The 25,890-nt window shown below is 41.2% G+C and overlaps 1 protein-coding gene across 21 annotated transcripts in view; it reads left to right on the plus strand.

Annotated features, from left to right (window-relative positions):
* The window catches only part of C2CD5 (C2 calcium dependent domain containing 5), a 92,541-nt gene extending 68,506 nt beyond the window's left edge, over nt 1-24,035 (plus strand). For 12 of the 21 annotated variants that reach the window (XM_053405628.1, XM_053405629.1, XM_053405630.1 and 9 more), the window contains 10 exons: nt 3,888-3,949; nt 5,589-5,687; nt 6,954-7,043; nt 9,575-9,662; nt 10,608-10,694; nt 17,855-17,896; nt 19,752-19,853; nt 20,786-20,973; nt 21,613-21,759; nt 23,197-24,035. In XM_053405628.1, the coding sequence (XP_053261603.1) occupies nt 3,888-3,949; nt 5,589-5,687; nt 6,954-7,043; nt 9,575-9,662; nt 10,608-10,694; nt 17,855-17,896; nt 19,752-19,853; nt 20,786-20,973; nt 21,613-21,759; nt 23,197-23,340 (1,049 nt within the window). In that variant the 3' untranslated portion in view covers nt 23,341-24,035. The remainder of the gene's footprint in view (nt 1-3,887; nt 3,950-5,588; nt 5,688-6,953; nt 7,044-9,574; nt 9,663-10,607; nt 10,695-17,854; nt 17,897-19,751; nt 19,854-20,785; nt 20,974-21,612; nt 21,760-23,196) is intronic. The other 9 variants (XM_053405638.1, XM_053405643.1, XM_053405642.1 and 6 more) reach the window with 3 other exon arrangements.
* Nucleotides 24,036-25,890: the final 1,855 nt, after the last annotated feature.

Consider the following 25,890-nt stretch of genomic DNA (forward strand, 5'->3'; position numbering starts at 1 on the left):
CCATTCCGGTGCTTCTCTATCCTGCTTTGGCATCTCCTAACGCAGAATGCTAGTTTGATGCTCTGAATTAATACTTCAATATTGGTTTTAAGCCTGTTTTCCTCATCTAACTCCACAGGATTGATAACCTTGGATACTTGTTAAATATTTGTCTAAAACAGGGTGGATTCATTTACAGTATCTCTCTAATGCTATCTCTTCTGGCACTGGCTGAGATAAAGGCTGAAAGACCAAATCTGCACAATCCTCAAAGAAGTGCTTGAGTCCTGCCCGGCTCTATGATTGTGTTTTCGACTAAGTTGTTGAAGGATTGGTCGGTGCTGCAATACAATCTACCAATAAGCTGTGTGCATTTCAGTAGCCGTTGTGTGGGTGTTTGTTCCTTCAATATCGGGTTGCTTATAATGGCTGTGCCCTGATGAGGTTCACATGTCCACAGAGTCAGATTAGAACAAGTTGAGGGTTGACTCTTTTCTGACATGCTTTGCAGCGTGACCCTGAAGGTCTGTTCTCCAAATGCTACTAATGTGACTAATCTTTTCAATGTAGGTCTTTATGTGATTGGTCCCTGGATTAGCTCACTTTACTCGCCTTACAACTTTTCAGGATTTATAAAATAAAAGAGATGACTTTCCTTTTTTTGTGCTGGCACCCCAAATTAGAAACCTTGACGTTTCCCAAGGGTGAAAGCCTTCATGCTACCTGCTGAAGGGTGATTAAACATGCTCAGATTAAGGGGATCCTAGCACTGATTCAAGCTTCTGCTGATTAAGAATCCATCCTATTATTGTTGAGCAATTGGTTAATAAATCTGTTGTGTTCATAGAAATTGTATATATTCTTGTTCACGGGTGGCTAATCCTTTTCAGGCTGAGGGCCACGCTGACCCCTGATGAACTCTCTGGGGCTGCATGTAAAAGTGGCTGTGGTAATAGCTGCAGTTCTCAAGGCTTGCTTTCCAAAAAGCATTCCCAGCAGCTGTTTTACACTATTTTAAATCATTCATTATAGAGCATAACATTGCATTTGTTTAAAAGGACAAATTCTGAGGCAGTCTTTCAGGGGCTCACAAAAACCCTTTGGCATTATAGTGTCACAGAAAGGGATCCATGGGAGCATTCAGTAAAAAATGAAGTGCAGGGGAATGGACATGTCTTGCAGGTAATAAAAAACCTTTTTGCATGGAAGACCAATTTTTTTTAAATTTAAAAACGCTATGCTTTGGGGGTGGTCTTGGTCACAAAAAGTTGGTGTGTGTGGATATGGCCCACAGTAAATCTTAGAGTAGTCTTGCATACCATTACAAACCGTGCTGACTAGCCTGAGATTGGGACAGCCATACTTGCACCCAGAGCTGGACTGTGCTTTCTCCAGTGACGGGTCCTTTAGTTCTGTTGCTGGAACTGAGAGTGCCTGAGTTTGACCCTGAGGTTTAGAATGCAGAAGCCTTGCTGACAAAACTAGAAGCCCAGGCTCCTGTTATTTAATATTATTGTAATCTTGCTTTCCTCCTCTTGGTCTGGTCAGTGGAATAGTATTTTCTACTTGGCCTGTCCAAGGGATCCATGCTGCTTGCCAGTCCTAGGAGCCAATATAGATTACCCCATTCTCATCTCTGACCAGTGGTTTTGTAGACAGTGGTTGTGTACCTCATAGACAGTATGAGGTAGCTCACTAAGCTAGGGTCTCAGTACTAGTTGGTGGGGAGCAACAATGGGAGGCTGTTGTTATGCTTTTGTGGGCTTCCCAGAGGCATTTGATTGACTGATGTTGGATACTTCCTACAGTTGATGGATATTTGATGCAATCCATTTGGGCTTTTCTGACGTTCTTCCACAGTCATGGTCATTCCCCCACCCCACTCTCTTATCTCTTGAAACTGCTTAACCTCCAGAATTTGAAAACACACTTGTACTTTGCACTGTCTGAGGCCCTGCAGGTCCAATAACAGATGCCGCTAACTTGTACTTGAATAAACTGCTGTCCGTGAACTGTCTTTTAGGTCAGTGGACAGAAAAGGTTTCAAAGTCAAACAACTAAAAAGGGTACAGTGGGTGGGGCGCTCAGCGTGCTGAAATGCTGTGTTCTTCCATTAACTTATCAGTTTCATGATTTTCTGCAGTGCATCACAACTGTATAATAGCAAGATTCTGTCCTTCCCACCAGTTCACAGCCCTTGAGAATAGCAGAGACAAAAGCAAAACATGTGGAAAACCTTTTGGATATTGCCTTTATATTATCTTTTAGTTACTTAGTTTTATATTGGCTGTTTATAAACCGCTTTGAGGACTGTCATGTCAAAATATTCAATACAAATTCTATAAGTAATAAATTATGCACAATCACACTTCATGGGCTAGTGAGTCTACCAACAACATCCGTAATAATTGTTATATTTTAGTGCCCATTTGTTTTCATTTCTCAACTTCCAAGTTGTCCACAATCTGCTAGCCACTTGACACTTTTGATACATCATTTTGTAGTCCTCCCTCCAATATCGTCTTTCTTCCTTTAAACCCTTCCAGTATTTTTTGGTAGTCAGTTTCTCATATACAGGCTAGAATAGATCTATTTCTCTTGCTGCATTCCATAATGGACTTAAGAGCATTTGTGGTTCCAGGAGTGCCCCCTGGTGGAATTTGTCAGCCACTATAGAGTGCTAGTGGGATTTATTTCTCATGAACATTTTGCAAAGTGTATTTTGATGATTTTCTCTACAATTATGAGAACAAGAAGGTTGAAAAATATCAAAAAATTATCTCTTCTTATTCAGTCTGTCTTCAGTCACCTAGACTGAACAACTGATTGGATTTTGCAGTTGTTTTTTTTAAAATATCTGACTGCAAGTACTTTCAAAGAAACCACCTTATATTGCGTTTGACCATTGGTCCATGTAGCTCAGTATGGTTGACACTGACTGGCAGCAGGATTTCAGGCAGGAGTTCTCCATAGCCCTACCTGGAGATGCTGGGGATTGATCATGGAAGCTTCTAAAGCAAATCCTGTGCCACTGTATCATGGCCTTTCTCCACTTGGGGATCTCTGGCTCATATCATATTTGTACTGTTGGCCAGCATGGTTGCTTAAAATACGTAATCCTGGCCACTTTCACAAGTGGGATGTCGGGGACTGGCTGGGCAATTAGGAATGGTGGGAGGCTGCAGCTGGAGAACCCTCTAGTGAAGCCACAGAAGAGGAAGGCTCCAAACCCAGGGAATGTTGGTGGCACATGGGAGACAGTCAGAGGATGAAGGGGTGGAGGCAGAATGGTTGAATGCTGTACAAGCAACAGGCTTGAGTGAGAGAGAGGAAGAGGAGGCAGAAAATGGCAAGTGTAGGACAGAAAGCTGAAGGGGAGGTGGGGGCTGAGGCTGCAACAGATTCACAGGAGCCTTCTGGTCCTACTGTATGCAGCTCCCCTCCCTCCTTGTCTCCAAGCACTTGGAGAATTTTGAATGTAGCAGAATGACAAGCCCAGAGGTTGTAGCGGCCCCCTCCTCAGCAGAGTTTAAGACTGCAGGGATAACAGCTGGATGGGGAGGAGACTTAGGGGGAAGTGATCAGATAATCAGTTCTGGCAAATTCTTCAGTGGGGCCAGTCTCGCGTAGGATTTTCTTGTTTCCTTGAATAAAGAATCAATTTTACTGCTCAGCTCTGAGTCTCTGTACTGACCTGCAGCTGACATTGCATTTTAAAAACTTTCTGTACTCTTTTTTTCTAAAGATTAGCACACATATTTGTTCAGAATATTTCTGGATTGTATTTTTCTGATATATTACGCTAATTGAAAATCTAGCTACACAAAACTTGAAAGCTGATCATGTTACACAGCACCATAATAATGTTCTCTGATATTAAAAATAATACCTTTTATGTGATTTGGCAGGATTTTATAGCTGCAACACAGAAATTATGCCTGGTATAAATAACTGGACTTCTGATATACAGGTAAAGAAAAAAGCATGCAAAAACAAAAATTAAATGTCTTTTCTTTCATAGTGAAATGTATAATTTCAGACCTAAATAATGATTTGTGTCTAACACAGTGTTTAGCATTCATAAGAATAATTATCCATGTAAAAAAATTATAGGAGCAAGATCCCCCATACCATCAGTTCTTTATAAAAAATTATGGCCCAGTGGTGGCATGACGGATTGTATCTAAAGGTGCCCTTCCACTCAGAGAAGGACCATTTTTACACCTTCCACTAGAGTCCCCTTCCTCATCCTGCTGCCCTCCAGATGTTTTGAACTACAACTCTTATCAGCCTTCACCAATAACTGGAAGGCAACAGGTTGGGGATGGCTAAAGAGATTGTTTGACTTCTGCAAACTGTGCTCAAGATGAAGCATGAGAACTGCTGTGAAACCCACCTTAACAAATGAATGAATGGACCTGAATATCTCTCTTCAACAAAGGTTTACAGGACACTTTACAAAGATGCAACAACAACACAACATAAGATCAAAACATAAATTGCAGTGGGGAAAAAGCCACACAAAGCAGGAAATACTGTTTTTAAAATTTGAGGAGGAAAAGTATTTGGTGCCCCAAATAAAATAGTTTGCATGCCCTGCAAGCCTTCCAGGCACCTCATCTAAATGTGCCGCCTTCTCCTTGGTTGCCAGCCACTTCACCTCAGGTGGAGGCATTCAAACGAGAGTGCTGATAAGATTATTTTAGTACACAGGCAAGTTGCTATGAGAGTAATTACTGTTCCATTTCCCTGGGTCCCAAACAGTATAGGGCATTATAGCTAAGTGCTAGCAATTTGAATTGCACTCTGAAAGGCACCAGGAGCCAATATTCAACATTATTGAGGTTTTGTTCCCGATGATCAGTCTCAGTTAGTGCCCTACCAACTGTGTTCTGTGCAGTTTTCAGTTTCTGAGCTGTGTGCAAGTGCAACATGTCCCCACCCTCATCTACCAGGTTACAGTAGTCTAATTGGAGCATTACCAGAGCATGGATGACTGGCTATTTAGGAGAGGTCCCAGTTACTACTGGGACCAGCCTAAGCTGGTGAAACACATTATGTGTCACTGATGTAACTTGGGTCTGTTGTGACAGACCTAGGAGTGTCCTCAAGCTGTGAACCTGGTGTGGGTATGAGTGTAATCCCATCGAGAATAGTTTTAACACCATCAAGCAAATGAACTATTACTCCACGGAAGTGCTCATCAAGATTGAGTTTTGTTGTAGCACCATGTGAAGTTTTTGTGGAAAAATGCTAGTGGGTTTCTCCACTACCCCCTGCACCTTCAGCTCACAGATATTTGAAACCAAACTTAAAAGTTAAACTCTAAGCTATGTTCCTAATCTTTTCCTTCTCTGGTACAAACCCATGCCCCCTCCATTATATAAATACATAGCACATATAGAATTTACTTGCACATACCAACACAGGTTCATGGCTATTACTTGTACTGTAAAATGGAGCAGACAAGTTCTATCTGTGTTAAGTCATCCTGGATTTAGAACAGCAACAACAAACTTCATCACCTCTCTCAACCTTAATTACTTATATGGTCTGTAATAAAATTATATTTAAATGGCAACTCATTTAATTTGTTGTTTCTACTTTAGATGTTCACATCAGTGAGAGTCTCCAGACTTAATAATGTTACCCTAACAAACCAAACACTCAACAAGACCTTTAATGATCTCTGTGAGAATCTGCTCAAGGTAAATGAATGGCTGCTGGAACTATGGATGTGTTTGAACTATTAAGTTTTTTTGCCGATGGTACCTAGAATTACTTATCTGGCACGTCTCAGTGCCTACTTTTCTGCTTGTGGCAAACTCTGGAGTGGATTGCATAAGCTAATACTGAATGGGACAATGCTGGCGAGTGGGTGGGCAAAGCCTCGTAGCAAACGGTTGTACTAGACGGCTACTTGGTCCATTTCAACTTTAGGTCTCAGGAAATCATATACAAAAGTTAAATGGCACATAAGATAATGCAAGTCTACATCTATTTTCTTGTTAAGACACCAGAGTAAGTATCAGTGTATGTGATTCATTAGCTATCTACTTTAAAACACGAAGGGTGCTTTTCACCAAAACTACATTCCTGAAAACCACTGACAACATACAAATCCAGTAGTAGCACAACACCTGTGGCAGAGATGGAAGATTTATTGCACAGGCATTTCTGGAGTTTGACCAAAAGCCACACATTCAGCATGGAGTGACAAAGGTTGGCAACTATACGGTAATTAGCAAAGTCATCAGATGATTCTTAAATGCCATTTTAATGCCACTGTAAGAAACTGAGTCATCCCCCCCCCCCGCCCACATACATATTTGCAATAAAGGTAAAGGTAAAGGTACCCCTGCTGGTACAGGCCAGTCGTGTTCGACTCTAGGGTTGTGCGCCCATCTCACTTAAGAGGCTGGGGGCCAGCGCTGTCCGGAGACACTTCCGGGTCACATGGCCAGCGTGACGAAGCTGCTCTGGCGAGCCAGCACCAGCGCAGCACACGGAAACGCCGTTTACATTCCCGCTATAAAGCGGTACCTATTTATCTACTTGCACTTAGGGGTGCTTTTGAACTGCTTAGGTGGGCAGGAGCTGGGACCGAAAGACGGGAGATCACCCCGCCGCGGGGATTTGAACCGCCGACCATGCGATCGGCAAGTCCTAGGCGCTGAGGTTTTACCCACAGCGCCACCTGCGTCCCTTATTACATATTTGCAATATATATCTCCAAATGTATGAATCTTTCCAACATATCTTTGCAAACCACTACAGGCAAGGGTCCAAGTATGCCAAAAACAGCATACTCAAAATGATTCACGCACACTTTAAAGGTAGATGGCAGCATCTGCTCACAATGATGTAGCTGAAGCAGGGAATTAGAATTGGGCTACACAGAACTGAAACCCAGACTTTCACCAGTTCAGAGCATACTAGATACATAATATATACTAATTTCTTGTGTTCAACAGAGCCTGTATTTTAAACTTCGATCAATGATTCCTTGCTGTCTGTGCCATGTAAATTTTACAGTTGCTCTTCCAGAGGATGAATTAATTCAGGTAAGCCAGTCCATTTACCTTTTTGTATTTGAAGCTCTTCCCATCAATCTGTGACAGGAGCAGACTTTGAAAAAGTAAAGCTGGTCAAGTCAGACACAGGTTATGCTGAAAGCTCCTTCCCAACCATTTAGTTTTACAATTTTGAGTTTAAAAGCTTGGCCTGCTTAGCAAACAAAGTTTATGAAGATACTTTGGAGAATGACAGTTGTAATGCTCATTTTCACTGCTCAGTTGCTGTAGGATATACATTCTCAAGAATGTGGCTGTTTTCGGCAAGGCCCTGGACATAGTATATAACTTTGATAATTTAAATGTGTCTCCGCAGAAATGTTCATGTGGTTCCATGTAATTGCAGTGCTCGTTGCCATTTCCTTTTAAAATATGTGTGGCCATGCTGTGAGCCTATTTTAGCAATTGCTGTATTTAAACGAGAGGTTTGACTGCATTCTAACCTTTTCAGTTATTTGCATGCCCCAGAGTATGGTGAAATCATGTTTAATTAAATTTCTTTCAAAGTTGTTGTGAGGAATGCTGACAGAAACAAAACCTTACTATGATTACACTGTTGCATACAAACTGTTTTGCTATTTTAAAAGGTTTTTCAGATGGTTGTAATGCTTGTAATTGTTTTTTGTTTTTTTAAATGTGCTGTTTTGTGGTTTGCTGCCCTGGGCCAGCTTGCAAGGAAGGCAGAGTTTTATAAAATCTCAAATCAGCCATACAAAGTACCATTGCCCTGGATAGTTATTTGCCTACTATTTTTCCTTTACACAGTCCCAGGCAACTTTATTTCTAATTATAAGTTATCAAAATAGGCTCACTCAATGGAATAGTTTGTATTGAAAGATCATTGAGTTGGATTCAGACTATTACAGTCATACCTGCCATCAGGTTCTGTTGATTTTGGGGGTGGAAGACATGGGGCTAGTGCAGTGATCAGACCCGATGCTGTCCCATGGTGCTAGTTTCGGATCTAGCAGATTCCAGTCTGTCACAGCCCCTCCCCCATTTGGGGGCTTTCTGCAGGCTGCTGGCAATTCAGCCTGTGGCACTTCTGCCCACTTGCATGTTTCTCAGGCAGAACAGAGAGTTCCCTGCCAGTGGAGTAACACTGGCATCACTCCATCAGTGGAAACTAGCAGGGCTTGGTAGAGGAAACCTCTGTCCAGTGCACACAAACCCTAAAAAGAAGGCAAGATCAATTGCAACCTTAGGTCGGATCCAATCCATAGTGATTAGGTTATGATGTTCCGTAAAAGTTTTTGAATTCAAACCTGTCTTGCACCCACTGCACCTGAAATGAGAGTCCAGGATTGGCAAGGCATAGGACAAATATCACCCAATTGGACAGCCTGCCTGCTGCCCAGTATTTCTCTCCCCAGCCCCACCAGCTGTGGAATGCTCATAGGAGTCCCCTGGCATCAGGGGTTCACCCTGATGTGGGCCGTTTTCAGGAAGGCCTCATCCAAGAACCTGGATGGTTGATGGGCAACCCTGCCCCTAAGCTGGGGCCAAGGCCTAATCGGTGCCCCCAATATTCCTTAGCCACCGCCCCACCCTCTGTGTAACTGCTGTTCCTTCCGAGTGCCCTTCACCCACCAACAGATGTTCTGGCAATAAAAACGCCAGAAAACATCCTGACTGATGAGGAAGGCAAAAAAATCCCCCTCAAACAGCTAAACATGTGGAGGGTAACTAGTGACAGCTGATGCCCATAGCAAGAGTGTGCAACAGAGGGAAGGTGAGCAGGGAAATCACCTCCAACACTAATGTGTCTCTGTGTGGCATGTCCAGTATTTAAATACTTGGTGTGGTCCACAGACACAAAGTTCTGGTTCATGGCAAGTCTCTGTCCCCCAGGCAGTCAAATGAGCTTGGACTGGCACCCAGTGAGGGCCAATGGAGGTGCACTTCCTAACACCTCTTCAAGCCCAGTTGGCTCCTTCACCCTTGAGCATGCCATCTGCTGAGATCAGCAAGTGAAGATTTCCGTTAACCACCAGTTAAGAAAAATGCCATGGTTAAGTTAAAAAGCAAAGTGTGAAGGTTTGCACAATGTGAGTCTGTATATCTCCCCAAAGTGTAAGGTAAAGGGACCTCTGACCATTAGGTCCAGTTGTGACCGACTCTGGGGTTGCAGTGCTCATCTCGCTCTATAGGCGAGGGAACCGGCATTTGTCCGCAGACAGCTTCCGGGTCATGTGGCCAGCATGAATAAGTCGCTTCTGGCGAACCAGAGCAGCACACGGAAACGCCGTTTACCTTCCTGCTGGAGCGGTACCTATTTACCTACTTGCACTTTGACGTGCTTTCGAACTGCTAAGTTGGCAGGAGCAGGGACTGAGCAACAGGAGCTCACCCCGTCGCGGGGATTCGAACTGCCGACCTTCTGATCGGCGAGTCCTAGGCTCTGTGGTTTAACCCACAGCGCCACCCGCGTCCCTTGCCCAAAGTGTAGATGGGGTTCATTTTAAACTTTGAAATAAAGTCTAAGGAATAAAAACCTGACAACGTTATATTTACAATTGCAGGTCACTGTTACAGCAGTTGCAATAACATTTGACAAACACCAAGCTTTGCAAGCAGCTAAAACGCCTGCAGAAAAAACATTACAAAGAGGTAAACACATTGAGGAACTTAAAACTGTCAGCTCTTGCCTGTTATGTGTGCTATAATTGTTCATTGTCACAGCCATCTCAGGATGTCCATTCATTTAATTGGGCCTAAGTGGGTGTCATTAGGTGCAGCACTGCAGCCGAGACACCCTTTCCTAATGTTGCTGCAACATATTTCATCTTTAAAATCGTTACAGCCGAGCAGCTTTTATCATTCTCAGGTTTGCTTTTAACCACTTCTTGCAGGCTGTGGCATGTTTCACAAGCAAGCGAAACAATCATACATTTATGCTGCTCACACACACACACACACTGGGATGGTGATGATGCATGCAGATGCTGGGGGTGGATTGAAACTCTAATGTATTTAATCCCATGCCTTGATTAAGATCGATTAATTTAATTGTAGTGTGTGCAGTGGCTTACAGGGTGTGAGTCTGAGAGTAAACTGCATTAAAGTGCCCTGCGTTCATGCCTCTGGGGAATAGAATTAACATCAACTGAAGCAATACCTGTAGGTAACCTTATGGCGTGATTTCTCAATTTGACCGGTGATTTTTCCAGAGGGGCACAGGTCTTCAGGGCATATTTAGAAGCTGCTGGTACTACTTAATCAGTTAAGTGAACTGTAGTTATTAGTGAACATCTCTTTGCTTTCCACTACAGTGGATTGCTAAGGAAGTTGTCCTGTTATCACAATGACTTCTGACTGTGCAGCAAGTCATCTTCTTTTCTCCCCAGAGGAAATCCAGAATAGATTGGGGGAGCAGAAGAGAGGAAGAGGAAGTCCCATTGTGCAGGCAGAAGTCCTTGCACTAAAGGTGCAATTTCATTGGATACAATCAAGGCTGTGGGTTTTTTTGTTTTCTTTGTGTAGGTAGATTTTGTAAAGAAGAAATAAATTAACGTTTTTGTGCCTTTCTTCTTCTGTTGTTGTGTTTGTTGCCAGCTTCTACAGACAATGAAGAACAGCTACAGTTTCCCATGGAGCTTTCTTCTGATCCTCATGCTCCCCAGCAATTCTCGCCAGCAAAAGGTTGGTTAAAGAAAAAGGCCATGTGCTTATCTTCCTGTGTTCCATCCACTTGCTCCTTTTTTGTTTGTCAACCTTAGAAGTAGCCCTGCTACGCAATGCAAGTTTTTTGTTTGCCAAAAAGACTTCATCCTCCGGATATGTGAGGAGGGCGAAACAAAATGTTCTTAATATGTCCGCTGTGCAGTCTCTTTTTAAAAACAGGGTGGCTGCTGCTGAAGAGGGAGCAAATGAACAGGAACAACTTGCGCTTCTTTTACTGCTCTTCTGATGCTGCTTTGAGCTGCTGCCAAACAGCCATTCTAGTCTAGAGACAGCTGCATTTCGGAAAAGTATGAGGTGGTTCATCTAACTACAAAATGTGCTCTGAAGCAATGGGTTTTGCTGAGTCTGAATCAAGTCTTTTTGGAATTTTAAGAATTGTAAATATTGTAGAATATTAAGGCAGATATAACTAACAATGCGCCGTGCCAGGTATTTTCCAAAGGAAAGGAAATGTTCCACCACCCTCATCCTAAATCAGGCTTCCTCAAACTCATCCCTCCAGATGTTTTTGGCCTACGACTCCCCTGATCCCTAGCTAGCAGGACCAGTGGTCAGGGATGATGGGAATTGTAGTCTCAAACACATCTAGAGGGCCATGTTTGAGGAAGCCTGTCCTAAATCTTTATCCTAATACAGAGGTTGTAGACTTCACAGTGGGGAGCCACAAAATGATTAATCCAAACTAGGGAGATGAGGCAAAGTATGTGATTTGGCATAAGTGCAGAGTAATGATCGCTGGAATAAATATTCCAAATTTTGCATTAAACTGATGAGGTCTAAACAGGTAACTACCTAGAAAAAGAGATATTAGCATTGCATTGGAAAGCTAATTTGAAATGCCATGTCTTGTGAAAGTGTTTTGCTACTCAAGTCAACACAGCACATCTGTAAAGAGGTCAAACGTATAACGCTATACATGTCTGTTGTGAAGCAAGTCCCAGTAATTTCAGTGGGCTTACTTCAAGGTAAGTGGGCATAGAATTGCAGCCCGAATCAACAAAGAGTCTTTTGATACATTAAAAGATGAACAGTTTTATCATGGTGTAGGTGTTTGTGGCAAGAGCCTACTTTGTTGGATATATGAGGTTCCATCCTGTTGAAAGGTGTATGTTCAACAAATGAACTTCAAGGAGAGGCTCCAGCAGGAAAGTGCTGAATGAGAACTTAATCAGTTAATTTTATGTGAAGAAAATGTATTTTTGCTTATTAATTATTGTGAATAATAACATTTAGTCTGTTTCAAATTTTAAATACTGTATTTGTTATGAATTTTAGTTGTATGGATTTTATTGTTGTAGCTTGCTTTGATAACTTTTTTTGGTATAAGGCAACAAAATATTTTTCTCCATCTGGACTTGACTAGATCTGTTCTACCACAGTTAATTAATGCAGGACATATAGGATATGTGACCACCAATTTCTGCTCTTGTGAGTGGTCACTATGCTTTATGAAACAAGACTCATTTTGTTTTTACTACAACATCAGGAGTGTAATTAGGGAGTGTCCCAGAGACCCGAATCCCACAAGATGCCCGGAGTCTTCCAAAGTGCAATGCCCAGGAGACTACAGCCAACCACCACCCTAATTTTCCCAGAGGCTCTTGTTTTAATTTTAATATGTATGTAAGCAGCCCATAGCTCAGAATAAGCCCTGACAGGTAAACTTTGCTTCCTGCCCCTTGGAATGTGAGCCTATATTTGCATGTACATATATTGCAAATTTGTGTCATAAGCCTGTGCCCCAAGTCTTTTAAGTACCTAACAATGCTCCTGTGCAACTGATTAACATGGCTATCCTCTGGAAACACTTATCCCTAAATTCAGTTTTAACAGATTATGCTAGGTCATTGCCAAGTGAGGTAATTACACAGTTAGTGTCTCGAGGAAGCTTCTGGAGCAACGCACTATTCACCACATAAATACTTCGACAAATCTATCCTGTTGCTGAGTTTCTGTTTACCAAACCACCATCCTCTTCTTTCTACAAATCAGAATCTTCTGGAATTCCATGCCTTTCATTGTGTAAACTTAGCCTTCTTGCAGGGTTTCACTGTTGTTAACTTACTTGGCTTATTCTTTTCCAAAGATTAGTAGGAGACCCTATTTGTAAAATAACTGCTGGCCAGTAGAGGGTAGTCTACTCCCTTGTCAGCAAACAGTGTGTTTAACATTAACCATGGACGGTCTGTGAAACGCAGCAAGCATTTATGTGAGATCATCAAGGTTCGTATCAACACCTCCCATTCCCTAAAGATAATTCTTTCTTTTGGAAAGATCTGTACTTGATTTATGATTCATAATTTACTTGCGCTCCTGTGAGAACTTAATTATTAAGTTCATTTACACTTCAGGCAAAATAATAGATCAACAAAGCAAACATTTATTACGTTCTCACTAAATCCCCCCACAGAGTTCAGTGTTAATGTAATGGTGCTAAAGGGGTATATTCAGGTTACGAATAAAATTCCTGCCTGATCAGGTTCTGTTTTTTAAATTTCTATAATGAAAACACAGCTTGGACAATTGCCTGCCTGCCTTCCATAAGGTCTTGGGATATTGTTTTGCGTTACAGTACCATAATACTTAGGTCCTGTTTTTTTCTGCGTTTTGACTAACAGCCTGCTGCCCTCCCTGCTTTCTCCCAGCAGCTTTGAGACAAACTTGCATCATTACAAAAGGATCAGGGAGCTTCTGCATACAAATAAGCATGTTGTTGCCTAGTTAAAGCATTATGTTCTGCATGTAGTAAAGTATGCAGGGAAGAAGGCTAGTGTGCATAAGCCCTGTTACACATTTCTGCTATATTCTTGGGAAAAAGTAGCATGTGAACAGGCCCTGTATCTCTAAAACAAAGAGACCTTAACCTGAGTAATGCTGTTTAAGTTGTACTATATACATTGTGGGTTCATGAAGGCTTCAGCCTGAATTTGTTATCACTTTTCGGAAAGCAGGAAGCATTGCACTCCAATTAATCTGGCAAGTGAGATTGATTCACAACTGCAGGCATGTAGTCTTTATATGTACACATACACACAGGCAACACATATGCACCTTCATAAAAGTGCAGACATTCTTTTATTCATATTGTTGCATTCTTATTGTTGCACATTACAAGAAAAAAAAAAACCCATCCCAGGAAGCAAAAACTGGGACAACATGAAATTCTTTTTTCACCTTGACTCACAGCAAGTATTGCTGTGGTGTGTTGAGACTAGCTAAGCAGGCATGTCCGTCTAGGAAATCTATAGTCCAATAACACCTGATGTGTGTTTAGTATGGCCCCTCCCCATCACATTTTTGTTCATAGCTTCCTTCAAAGCCCCACACCTAGCACTCTTTCATACACAATTTTAAAATGTATCCGTAAAAATGCAAAGTGTTTATATGACAAATTTGTGTTTACAAGCACATCCATCATATGTGCACAATCATCAGGCAGCAAGGATTGGTTATAGTTCCTTTAGTGTCAGTCTTTGCTTTGCTGCTGCCATGTGGATAAAATGAGCCCTAGCTGACATAACCCATGTTGATGGTGTGGGCTAGTGTATAGTTGCACTAATAAAGAGTTGCCAAGGGCACACATGCAGAATAGGGGGAATTTATTCTCCTGGCTTAAGATTCTCCAGCCTGGGCTGAAACATAACCTTTTTATGGTTGACAGAAGTACAGATTAAGTTAGTGAAATAGGGTAGTTAAACCATGTTCTTCCATAAAGAACTGACATGATTTACATTGATTTGTAGAAATTACTTCAACCGTGGTGAGGTAACCAGTGGCCCACAGGTCAGATTCAATCCACCAGCCTGCCAACTTGTCTATGACTGTCTAAAAGTGACAGTCAGAGCACTGCCTCTGGCAACAGCTGCTTTCAGCATAGGCAAAGGAGGTGGGTAGCTCTTTGAAAGCATCAGAGGAGATTGGGAAACCATTTGTCTCTGCTGCTTTTGATATCCTGCCTACCTCCCTCTTCAGAAACTGCTCACAGCAGTGGTTTCTAATGTCTTTTGTCTCCTTTACTGTTGGGAAAAGCGAGGGATGAGGGAGGCTGGCTTTGTTGGGATCCACTGCCTCAAGGCAGCTGATGCTCCATAAATGAACATAGGGAGAGGTTGCCACAAGGTGCCTAGCTGCACCCACTGGTGGTTTGAGCCCTCCAGGTGGAGGGCCAAGATGGGATGTGGCTCTCAGGCAAAAATTGGTTCACTGACACTTGATTTAAACTGTAGTAACAGATTGTGTTGCAATGATCCTATAGTAATCAAACCAGATTTTCTTTAGCAGAGCAGCATTTGAACACCTGGAAAACCTTGTTAGATAGCCAGCACCCAATGACAAGAATATACATAAAATATAAAGAGATATTTTAAAATGCTGCTTACATAATGACTAGGGAGGATTTTTTATTCAGAATGAATATAAAAGTTTCTCAGTAGAGAACTGTATACAATCATATGAAATGAATCGGATGAAATATTCATGTAACTTAATGTCTGTAACCTAGATGAAGCCCTCGTTCTGGCAGTTGTTGCCTCCGTTTTTGCATTGAGAGGTTTGCCTTTATGGTGCTCTTTGCAAAATCAGCACCTTGGAGAGCAGAATAAGGCTGATAGTCTGGGGCTGGAGACATCCTTTCATTTGGGTGTGTGTGTTGAAAATAGTTTATTAGAGCCATGGTTGCCTGTGCTATGTGTATGCTTTCTCCACAGTTAGCCATGGCAAACCAGAGCAGTTCATAAACCTGCAAAACTTGTTTGATCAGAGACAACCATGGCAGTAAACAGCAACACACAAAAACAAAACTTGCTATCTGTCTTGAGTCTGATTTTGCTTAGTGGAAGCCTTTATACAGTGTTTAGAAACCTGATGAGAGAAACTTGTGGCTTTTTCATGCTAGAACAGATGTCAGCATATGATATGTCAGTGAGTAAGTTCTAGAAGTTTTGTGAGGTTCAGACTTGCGGCTGATTGTTCTTTTATTACAAACATATACTTCTTTGGCAATTTTCCAGTTTCTTCTTTGCATGCTTACCTGAGGACCATTAACAAAATTTCAGTTCTTTCTTGAGCTTGGTGTACCTTGGTCATTCCTGTTTCATGCTTCTAGGGCGCTGTAGTCTATACTATTATGGGTTAGTTTGTGTGGGATGAATATGTGGCAGATCATGGGTTAAGCCAGGGAGTTCTAATGTAGTTACCTTTTGGATTCCTGTCAATCTTGTTGCCCTGTGAACTGATAGACCAACTTACAGATGTCAGCACTCTGGTGAAAAGTTCTGAAAATAAGAGAGCTCATCTGAAAATAATTATGATGAGCTCTCTTAAATATTATGAAGGTAAACACAAGCTTCCTAGATTAGAATTTATTTCATTTGAACAAGACATAACTAATTTTGGGTCTGTTGGACTCAGAAGAAGAAAGAATGTGGTATAGAAATGATAACAATGCAAAAGATAATTGGATACATGCCAGTCAGGGCACATGCCTCCATTGCTAGAAACAGTTGAGATAGGCTTTTTTTAAAATGTTCTATTGTTAGCCTGCAGTTCTTACAGAAGAGCTTAAGTAATAAATTACTTGGCTAAAAATGAGTACACCCCATGCTAGGCTTCTAAAAACAAAACTCAATCAAAGGGCAGGGGGGGGGACCTGACTGAGGACAAAATAGAAATGAACAATAAAGATCCTGTTTGAAAGAGAAGAGGAAATGCATAGGAAAGAAACAGTTCAGCAGATTTGAACCATGTGATGAAACTGCAGGGTATGAAACAATGATGGTGGCGATGAGGGCTTAGAATTGGGCATCCTGATTGGAGTGGCACTTTTAGTGGAAAGTGGAGAGTTATAGCAGAGTCAGGATTCAGTAATAAGAAGATTCATACGGAAAGAAGAAAAGCATAGAATCTATGAAGGGGGAGCATTAGGTAGCAGTGCAGGACATAAAAGTCCCTTACCCCACGAAGAAAGGCAGATACAGTATAGATATAGAGAAATAGATAGTTTCTTAGGAATCCCAGATTCTGCTCACAAAAGTCCAGGGATTATCAGCAGCCTTGCATTTGTGATTATACATTAAGGCTTCAGTTCTGGAATTATACCATGCACTTATGGTAGAGTTCACAGAGGTAATTTGGCTCCCAACATTTAGGATACTTAGAAAGAGAAGAGTTCTGCATGCTCAGCTTCCGCTTTAAGTTCTGAGAGGTAAAAAGCATTCCTTGTGATCTTTCACTGACAAAAATTTTGTGAGAGAAACTGTCCCACAAATTTTAATATTTATCATGTACAATTTTTAAAAGGTTACACACCTTATAAATTTAATCTGTGTCACAAACCTGTACTAGCTGTTAAAATTTCCCCACCAATTAGTGGGGTCAATTTTACATACTGTACTTGCAACAAAGATTTTCCCTTCCTATTCTTTCTTTCTTTCTTTCTTTCTTTCTTTCTTTCTTTCTTTCTTCTGTTGGGCTCAGTCTTGGCTTCTGCAGGGGAGCAAAATGGCTAAGTCAAATATTTAGACTTTGTTCTTTCCAAGATTTTTAGAACTTAGTCTCTGCTTTTATAACCTACATCCATAAGTGCACCATTCTATCATTTCTTCTGTTTCTATTCTGTGATTATCAATCCCTGCTCCCTCTGCTTTTCCAGTTTAGCTGCCTATTCCATGTTAGGTTAAGCATTAACCCTTATTCTTGCATAGCCATTCAATACATTTAGGTTCTATGGAGCGTAGGCAGTAAATGTAGTAACTTCGCAGACTACATGCTTCTTTTTTTAGTAGTTGCAGTTCAGATTTGCAATCCCTTGCTATTTTTAAACAGAGAGCCTTCTAAGTATGGAAGGCCATAGAACTGGAAGAGAATCTTTTTAAGGTGATATCCAAAGACGCTTTGCCAAGAAAAATCAGTCCCTCTTGAATGTAGTGCAAAGTTTACTGTATTCTGTTGTGAACAATAGGTTGTGGAAAGTTAATGTTGTGTGAAATAAAACCAGAAAACACAACACAGGGATTTCTCTAGCAGATTACTCACTTTAAAATTGACATGAAATAAAAATCTGTATTAATATAGTTAATGTTTCTTATGTCATATCAGTGGAATTCATTTTGTCTTATTAGAGGACCTGGAGAATGCAAGTTCCCACACAGCTGTTCAAAGAGGTGAGTTTCCTTGATTTAGCTATAAGCCAGAACAGGGGATGCATTCCTGGCTCTGTTGGGGGTACACTTGGGATGTGGCTTCAAGCATTCAGGAAGTATGTACCAGTTGCCTTGGAAAGCATGCTCTGATGTGGCTTATTGATATCTGAATATGCTCATCAAAGTGTTTTTATATACATTAGGGATAGCTAGAATTAGAAGTGACGGGTGGTCTTATATTGTCGCTTTGTCTTCCAGAACAATTTTCAGAATAACTGGTTGTTCAGTTCTTCATCTTCCTTTAATGTTATATTGAATTCCTCAGTTGTTGTTTTTTTACGGAGAACTGGAAGGGGATGTAACTAAAGATCAGTTAATACATAAACAATGCATGCTGCTGTGGAATTCTTGATACCAGTCTTGGTGCCTGCCTAGGAATACTCAGTAATCGGGGGGGGGGGGGACAAACCTTCAATTTTCACTGCAAGGGTAACGATCTTGAAAAGGAAGAGGTGTTTCCACAGCACAAACAGGGGCTTACCTGCAGTATATTTTATTTCCTGCTTATCAGGAGGAGTTCTGTGACTTTTAAATTAAAGCTGAAAACAATTGCTGAACTTTTGATCTAGTGAGCTTGTCCGGGAAGCTCATAAGCTTGGGTTTAGGAGTTTGAGTGGCCATGCAAGGCACCCCAGGTGTTGGATTCAAAACATCAAAGTTGTTGCCAAAAGGGTGCAAATACTTTTCATTTATTTGTTTAAAAGATTTGTCTGGCATGGATACTGTCGAGGGTGAGGTGTGATATCCTAAGGACATTATATGGGAGTTCCCTCATTCATGCAGCCCTGTGCCAGTTATTTTGTTTATTATAGTGAAAATATCCTTTATATTTAAAAATATGTGCTCAGAGCTGAATGACTCTGTCCCATTTGACTACTGTTTGCACCTGAATTCACAACATCAAGTTACCTGGGTATTTCACACCACTTACACCTGTCCAGTACAGATCATTTCATGATGTATTCATTAACTAAACATATCACAATACTGAGCACTTCACACTGGTTCAGACAGACAGCAGACTCCATTCAAACTGCAGCCAGCAAGCTCTCACCCAGCAGGGATCACATTGAAGAGAGAGCTGTACGAAACAGCATGTGGGGACCATGTACACTGGTGCCATGATTTGTACAGTCACAGTGATCCTCCAGATCAGTTTGTTCTTGCAAATTGCAGCAACTGTGTGAATCTGTTCATGTGATCTCTGCTTCCTTGCGGTCCCTGCTGGTGGCCCTGCCGACTCCCATAGGCAGTTTGTGTGGGACCTGTCTAGTCTCTGCTCTGGACCAGTGCCTGAAATTGGTGTATCTGGGGAGTGGAAGGTACTTCTGCAGAATCTTCCTGCTGATCATCATACAGCAGAAGGCTCAATTTGTGCTGCCTTGTAGAAGCCTCCACAGTGATCCCGAGCACTGTAACTTTCAGAAATGTTGGACATAATTCACAGAATCATCAGAGTTGCCAAAAGGGCATCTCTTGAAACACCGCCAAGCACTCTGAAAGCACTGTTACAGAAAACTGCAAGGCAGTCTTATGGCAGCAGGTACTCTTTTGAATTCACTGCTGCAGAAATGGATAAAACAAGATATGTATGCATTTTCATAGGGATGATGTTTCTAGATGTCCATACAACGTAGGTGAATCATGTCCTACCAGTAATGTCCAAGCAGAGGCAAGCACTGTGTTTTCTTGGAAAACCACTTATTCTTGGATGCAGATAATTGATTCATCAGAAGGAGCACTGCAATGGGCAAAGGGGCATCACCCATATTTTTTTCCTTTGTTTTTCCTTTTGTTTTTCTGTCTGTGTCTCCAGCAACATCAGTTGATTACAGTTCCTTTGCAGACAGATGCAACAGCTGGATAGAATTCATTAAACTGAAAGCTCAGACCATAAGGCGTGGATCAATTAAGACAAGTAGGCGGTCATTTCTACCACATTCTGATCATTGGAAGCGTAGTTCTGATCTTTCAGTGGCAAACGGTGGAACTTCCTACCCAGTAGTGGCATTGCAAAATCAGTGTCCGAGTGTGAAAGCTGCAGACACACAGCGTCTGTTTTTGAAAACATTAATGCCAGGTTGATTTTGGAGCACATTGTTCTGTGCTCCAAAAGTAAAACTGCCAGTAAATATATAGGTGATAAATAGGCTTGTGAATTGTACAACTAAAAGGTATACATACCGTGTGGCAGAAAGTGTATGTATACATCAGTGAAATTCTTCAGACTATGCAAGGATCACCTGCATGATATTTGTGGCAGCAATCACTGAATTACAAAGTGGTGAGTTTTTAATTTTTGTTTAAGTAGTTCAATGGCTGCAGGTATGACTTTTGCTTTAGTTACCCAAGATGAAGATTTACCTGGAAGCTGACAGCAATGAAGAATTTGTCCAAAATTTGAAAAATGCTGGACTGGAGAAACGTGTCAACTTTCACACTCTTTCCTGTAGACTTTTTGTCGTTCCCTCTAGCAGAAATTTTTACCAAATCGTGATACCTTTCCCAACCACTCCCTCCCTCCCTCCGCACTACCTGTGTCTTCACTTTATAACTGATCATTTGTATGTGCAGCTGCTGGCCTCAGTGTTTTCTTTTGCAGGAATGCTACTCTTCTTCCAAAATTAAATCCCATTCAAGCTTTTTGTCTCTCGTTTGCATGTGCTGCATGGTTATTTCTTTTCTATGGCTGAGCTGAGCATCACGGGCAGCTGAATGTTGTCACCAAGCTATGTGGAAACCATGAAGAAGGCTTAAATCTGTTGGAGCTACTGATGCAACTGTCCATATATTGAGTAGTTATTCTCTGTCTGTCTTCCTTCTTTCCTTCCTCCCTTCTGCCATTTGTAGCCATTTCATTCGACAAGCCAAGTCCATTGACAGAAGGACAATCCCGTCGTTCTGGCTCATCCGGCATGAGTTCCACTGTGCCAGTTGTTAAGATGACACCTCTTTCTTTCATTGCTGGGGCAAAAATAACCAAATACCTTGGAATAATCAACATGTTTTTTATACGAGAAACCACTTCTTTGCGTGAGGTAAGCTGCGCTGGAGTTCGCCTTTCTCTCATGGCTAACATGGCTGATCTTGGGTTTTAGTTATGCTGGGTGCAAGAGATTCAGCAATTCAGAATTAACAGAAAAAGGGCATAAGTCTTGCTTGAGCAGATTCCAGATTATCGTATCTCCATATACCTTCACTATAAGCAAAATCCAATGCACAGTTGAATTTGGTGCTCTTTTTAGCAGATTAACCCAGCCCTTGATTGTGTGCTTGCAGAAAAGATCCACAGTATAGCTCTGCTAGATAATTTGAAAAATATGCAGATATGCTATTATAAGGCAACAATAACAGCAAACGTTTTGGGAGCCTAAGCAAATTGTCGCACAGTCCCATCTGTTCCTTGTATGGTTTTGAATGCTATTTGTGGTTTTTCATTGCTTTTTTTGCTGATAAATCAGACTGTTTACTTGGAGGTTTGAAGTAGTAGTTCTCAAAGTATGTGTTAAATCTGAATGATGCTTTAGAAGACTAAGAAAAATGACACAACTCTTTTGGAACAACTGTTGATTAGTTTTCACTTGTTTAGAATAAATTTGAAACTAAAGAACAGTAAGTGCTGGGGATGGTTTTACTAGTGCCTTTCCACTAAAATGCGTGTTGGTGTGTTTTTATAGGAGGGCGGTGTAAGCGGTTTTCTACATGCATTCATTGCTGAGGTCTTTGCAATGGTAAGGGCTCACGTGGCAGCTCTCGGGGGAAATGCCGTTGTCTCTTACATCATGAAGCAGTGCGTGTTCATGGAGAATCCAAACAAAAATCAGGTAAATGGTGCTTGAAGAGAACACTGTATGTCTGCACATAAACGATAAGGACTAGAGAAGCCTGACAGCATTTGCAATGTACTGGCATCCAGGCAAGGTTCTCCTGACTAATCAGTCAAGAACTCCTGCTAAGAAAACAACCTACCTGTTAATCACACCATGTCAAGCGATTGACGGCTGGGTTATCCCACTCACCTGTCAAAAGTTGGCAGTCGGGAGTGGGGGCAGATGACAGTCTGGCTCACAAGTCCAAAAGGGTCCCCTACCCCTTCTCTAAAGGGTTTGTGATGGCCCCTAGGCCTTAAAATGGAGCCATTAGACTTTTCATTTGTTTGTAGCTACTAGAATTCTTGGCTAATAAACGTGGCTGCATGATTTGGCTCCTTTTGTGTGTGAAGTCACAATAGATGCACAGGGAATGGAGGACTGCATTTTCCAAGAAACATCACAGTTTTGGTAAAATACATATATAATATTCCCACTTTTTAAGGACAGGAGTCTTAAATCCTGATAAAAAAGGAAAAACTTCATAATTTTTTATATTTTTTTCAATAAGTTTTTATTGTTAAAATAGTTCATCATTAATACACATATACAAGCATACAAACATACATTTCATACAATCCTTAAAAGTGTTCAAACATACTTACACTCAATCCCACAAATAATTGCTTTCCCCATCACCATCCACCACCCCTCACCCCACCTTTGTGTTTGACTTCCAATCTACTCAATTACAATTTCTTTCCACTTCTATTACTTTTTTTCACACACCTTTAGCCTAATTTCATACTTCTTTTTCTATTACACATTGTTATCCATCTTATTTGATATTTCAGTATTTGAAACGGAACTTGTTTATTCTAATAGGAGTTCTGCATTATTTGCACTGGGCTCCAAAGGCCTTTTGAACAATGTGTACCATTCCAAAAAGGACGTTGGCGAATTGTCAATTTGTAGCTTTCTGCTGTGTCAGCTTTCAGAGAATTTGAAAGGGAAACACATGAAAAGTGAGGCTGAAAAGGCTGAGCATCCTTAGCTTGGAGAAAAACAAATGTTTATTTGTTGGGGCTGTTAGGGAGGTCCCTATATTCACAAAATGAGCTGGTGTAGGTGGAGAGGAAATAATTATTTACTCAGGCCATTTCACACAGAAACCATCTGTGTGATCAGAAGCCTCTGAATCTCTAGTACTACTAGTTTTGGCCTCTGCTGTAACCATCTGCAGAAAGCTCCTTCTCTGTGAGCGTTGCTCCAGCTGCTCATCTGTAAACTTTTTGTCAGCACTTGGCACTCTGCTTCTGGCAGCAGAGAGGTACAAAGACCTGGTCCGGTAGCAGGAATTTCTTTGCACATTTTAAAGTTCTGTGTAAACAATAAGGTTGTGTTTAAAATCTAGAAGATATATAACTGGATGCCTGCTTTCTGTCTTTTCAGGCACAGTGCCTAATCAACGTCAGCGGAGATGCAGTAATCTTTATACGTGAATCGGAATTGGAAGGAGCAGCAAACCAGCTCTCCACAAATGGCTCTCAACCTACCAATTCAAAAGATGCCGTAAGTTGCAACATGAAGAAGTGAAATGGCTTTAATTATACCTCGAGGTTATCTTCAAAGTGTCAGATGCCATGGCTTTCATTTGTTTCTTTTCAATCAGCAACACTCCTTATATTAAGGACTGCTCCGTTTTGAGGCAATCATAAATACTGTCCATCAGATTTCGTAAGAGCCCCTGTGCACACAAAAGAACATCTGTCTAAAGGAAGAACTGAAAACAGCAGATGTTCGTCAGAACTGAAGTCATCAGGATATCGCCCTGTATATTATAGGGCCAGAACAAAAAAAATCTTACTTGGAAGCTATCAGAAACAAATGTTACTCATTCTCAGAGGGAGGAAGAGAGGATTTATATTACAACTGGAATATAGCTGAGAAATTCAAATCTCTCCATGTGTTTTGAGAAAGAAAAAGCTGGTTCCAACAGCACTGCCAAATACGCAACATGCAAAGTAAACATAGCTTTTGGAACTAGTGACAATCATCGCCCACATGAACTGGACAGACTGGATGTAGCTGCATGTTAAAATATGTTTTTTTCATGTTTGTGAACTATTGAATATTTTTCTATTGTACATTTTTTAATTTTAAATTGTTAAATAGAATTATGATAAAATAACTGGTTCAGATAACTATTGACATTTTATGTTATTGGAACAATAGCGGTAGATGAAAATCTGCTATCTGAAGTATGTGAAATCCTAGCTGTGTCTGAAGAGGAAATCAGGGCTTTGGATTTCACAGGTTGCAAATACAAGGAAACTTGGAGAAAGAGCAGTATTCTAGAAAGGCCACCACTCACAGATGGTGTTAAATATGGTACCTAGGAAGATGAGGATTGCTGCAGTAAACAGAGGATTAGACACACCCAGAGGGCTTTGATAGAATATAACAGTCCATAGATCTGAGAAACTGCTATTAACAGATGCGATCCTAGACACTTGCATGCGTGGATAGGGGAGATAAATGCATGCTGAAGCATGAAATATGTTTTGAAAGTTTCTGTGGCAGCAATCACTTGGCTGAACAGGCATGCCACTTTTATTAAAACTGGCTTGCCTCTTCAACTGATGAGTAGCTGTAGGAAAAACTTTGAAAACCTGTGGATGCACTTCTTCCCTCACTCATGGCCATATAGGAGCCCAGCTGAAGTGTTTTTGATGGCCTCCAGTGTGGAACTTGAAGAAAAGGTGTAAACTTGAATGTAAATAGATGACATTTTGCTAGATCTAGGTACAGAAATTATCTATTATTTGTCCAATTCAGAGATTCCATTGTAAATGAGAATGATGAAAATCACATTCCTATTTGCATAATAAAGCTTCTTTCTTAAAAAAAAAAGATAATCCTGATTTGCTATTTGGGAGAGGTGGTGAGGAGGTAAGCATGCAACAATTTTTGGGTGGGTTATATCAGTTGTATATTTTGCATTAGTCATGCTCAGAGAATACCCGCTGAAATTAATGAATTCAGGCCCCTTAATTACAATGGGTCTATAACCACATCTCTCAGTATCTATTGGCTTTGTTGTAGAAATAGCTAGAAGCAATTGTGGAACACAATCCTTGGAGCTGCTTTGCAGAGATACGTTGAGGACATACTGACTGCTAGATTCTCACAGGTTGTAGAAGGTAACTAACAGGTGCACTAACAGAAAAATTAAATGAGGCCTCCCCCCTCAAAGTTCTGTGAGTGACGTCCAGGCAGTAGGGTCTCAGCTGGCATACTAGATGGAGTTGGTGACTTCTTGAAAGCTGACACAGAGTCAGTTTTCTTGATTCTTTTATCTTAATTCATTTCTAACTCCTAAAAATCGATGTTGTGTACTGTTGTCATATCACTTGCCTATTTTATTTTTTTCAATCGCTGAAGTTCTGCCAGGAAATAGAGGAAACAGCCTGACAGATGAAAGCTATTTTTCATTCTAGTCCTATGGGAACCCCCGGTTCAACACATTGTTTTCTTTGCTTTAACATCCACCACACTTGGCAGTAACTTTTTACCAGCCTGTGTTAGATTACATACAAAAACAGGAATGGCGACCTCCATCTCCATTGGTTGCTGTGGAGAAATGAATGCTCAACCAAAGGCAGAGCACAGGCCATTCTTCTTAACCTCCTGGCTAATGGCAGAATATTTGAGACTTAATTATTGTGGTCTGCATCCAGTACCGGCTTTGCACTGGTAGAAAACACTTCCTTTCACCTAGTTGTCACCAGTCCCTTCTACCCACTTCAGCTCCCCTTGTCTCCTCTGAAAAGGTTAGTAAAAATAAGAAAAAGGTAAAGGACTCCTGACAATTAAGTCCAGTCACAGACGACTCTGGGGTTGTGGTGCTCATCTTGCTTTACAGGCCGAGGGAGCCGGTGTTTGTCCACAGTTTTTTGGGGTCATGTGGCCAGCATGACTAAGTTGCTTCTGGCGAACCAGAGCAGCGCACTGAAACACCGTTTACCTTCCCACTGGAGTGGTACCTATTTATCTACTTGCACTTTGACATGCTTTCAAACTGCTAGGTTGGCAGGAGCTGGGACCGAGCAACAGGAGCTCACCCTGTCGCAGAGATTCGAACCG

The sequence above is a fragment of the Podarcis raffonei genome, chromosome 10 (genome assembly GCF_027172205.1).
Source record: "Podarcis raffonei isolate rPodRaf1 chromosome 10, rPodRaf1.pri, whole genome shotgun sequence".
NCBI classification, from domain to species: domain Eukaryota; kingdom Metazoa; phylum Chordata; class Lepidosauria; order Squamata; family Lacertidae; genus Podarcis; species Podarcis raffonei.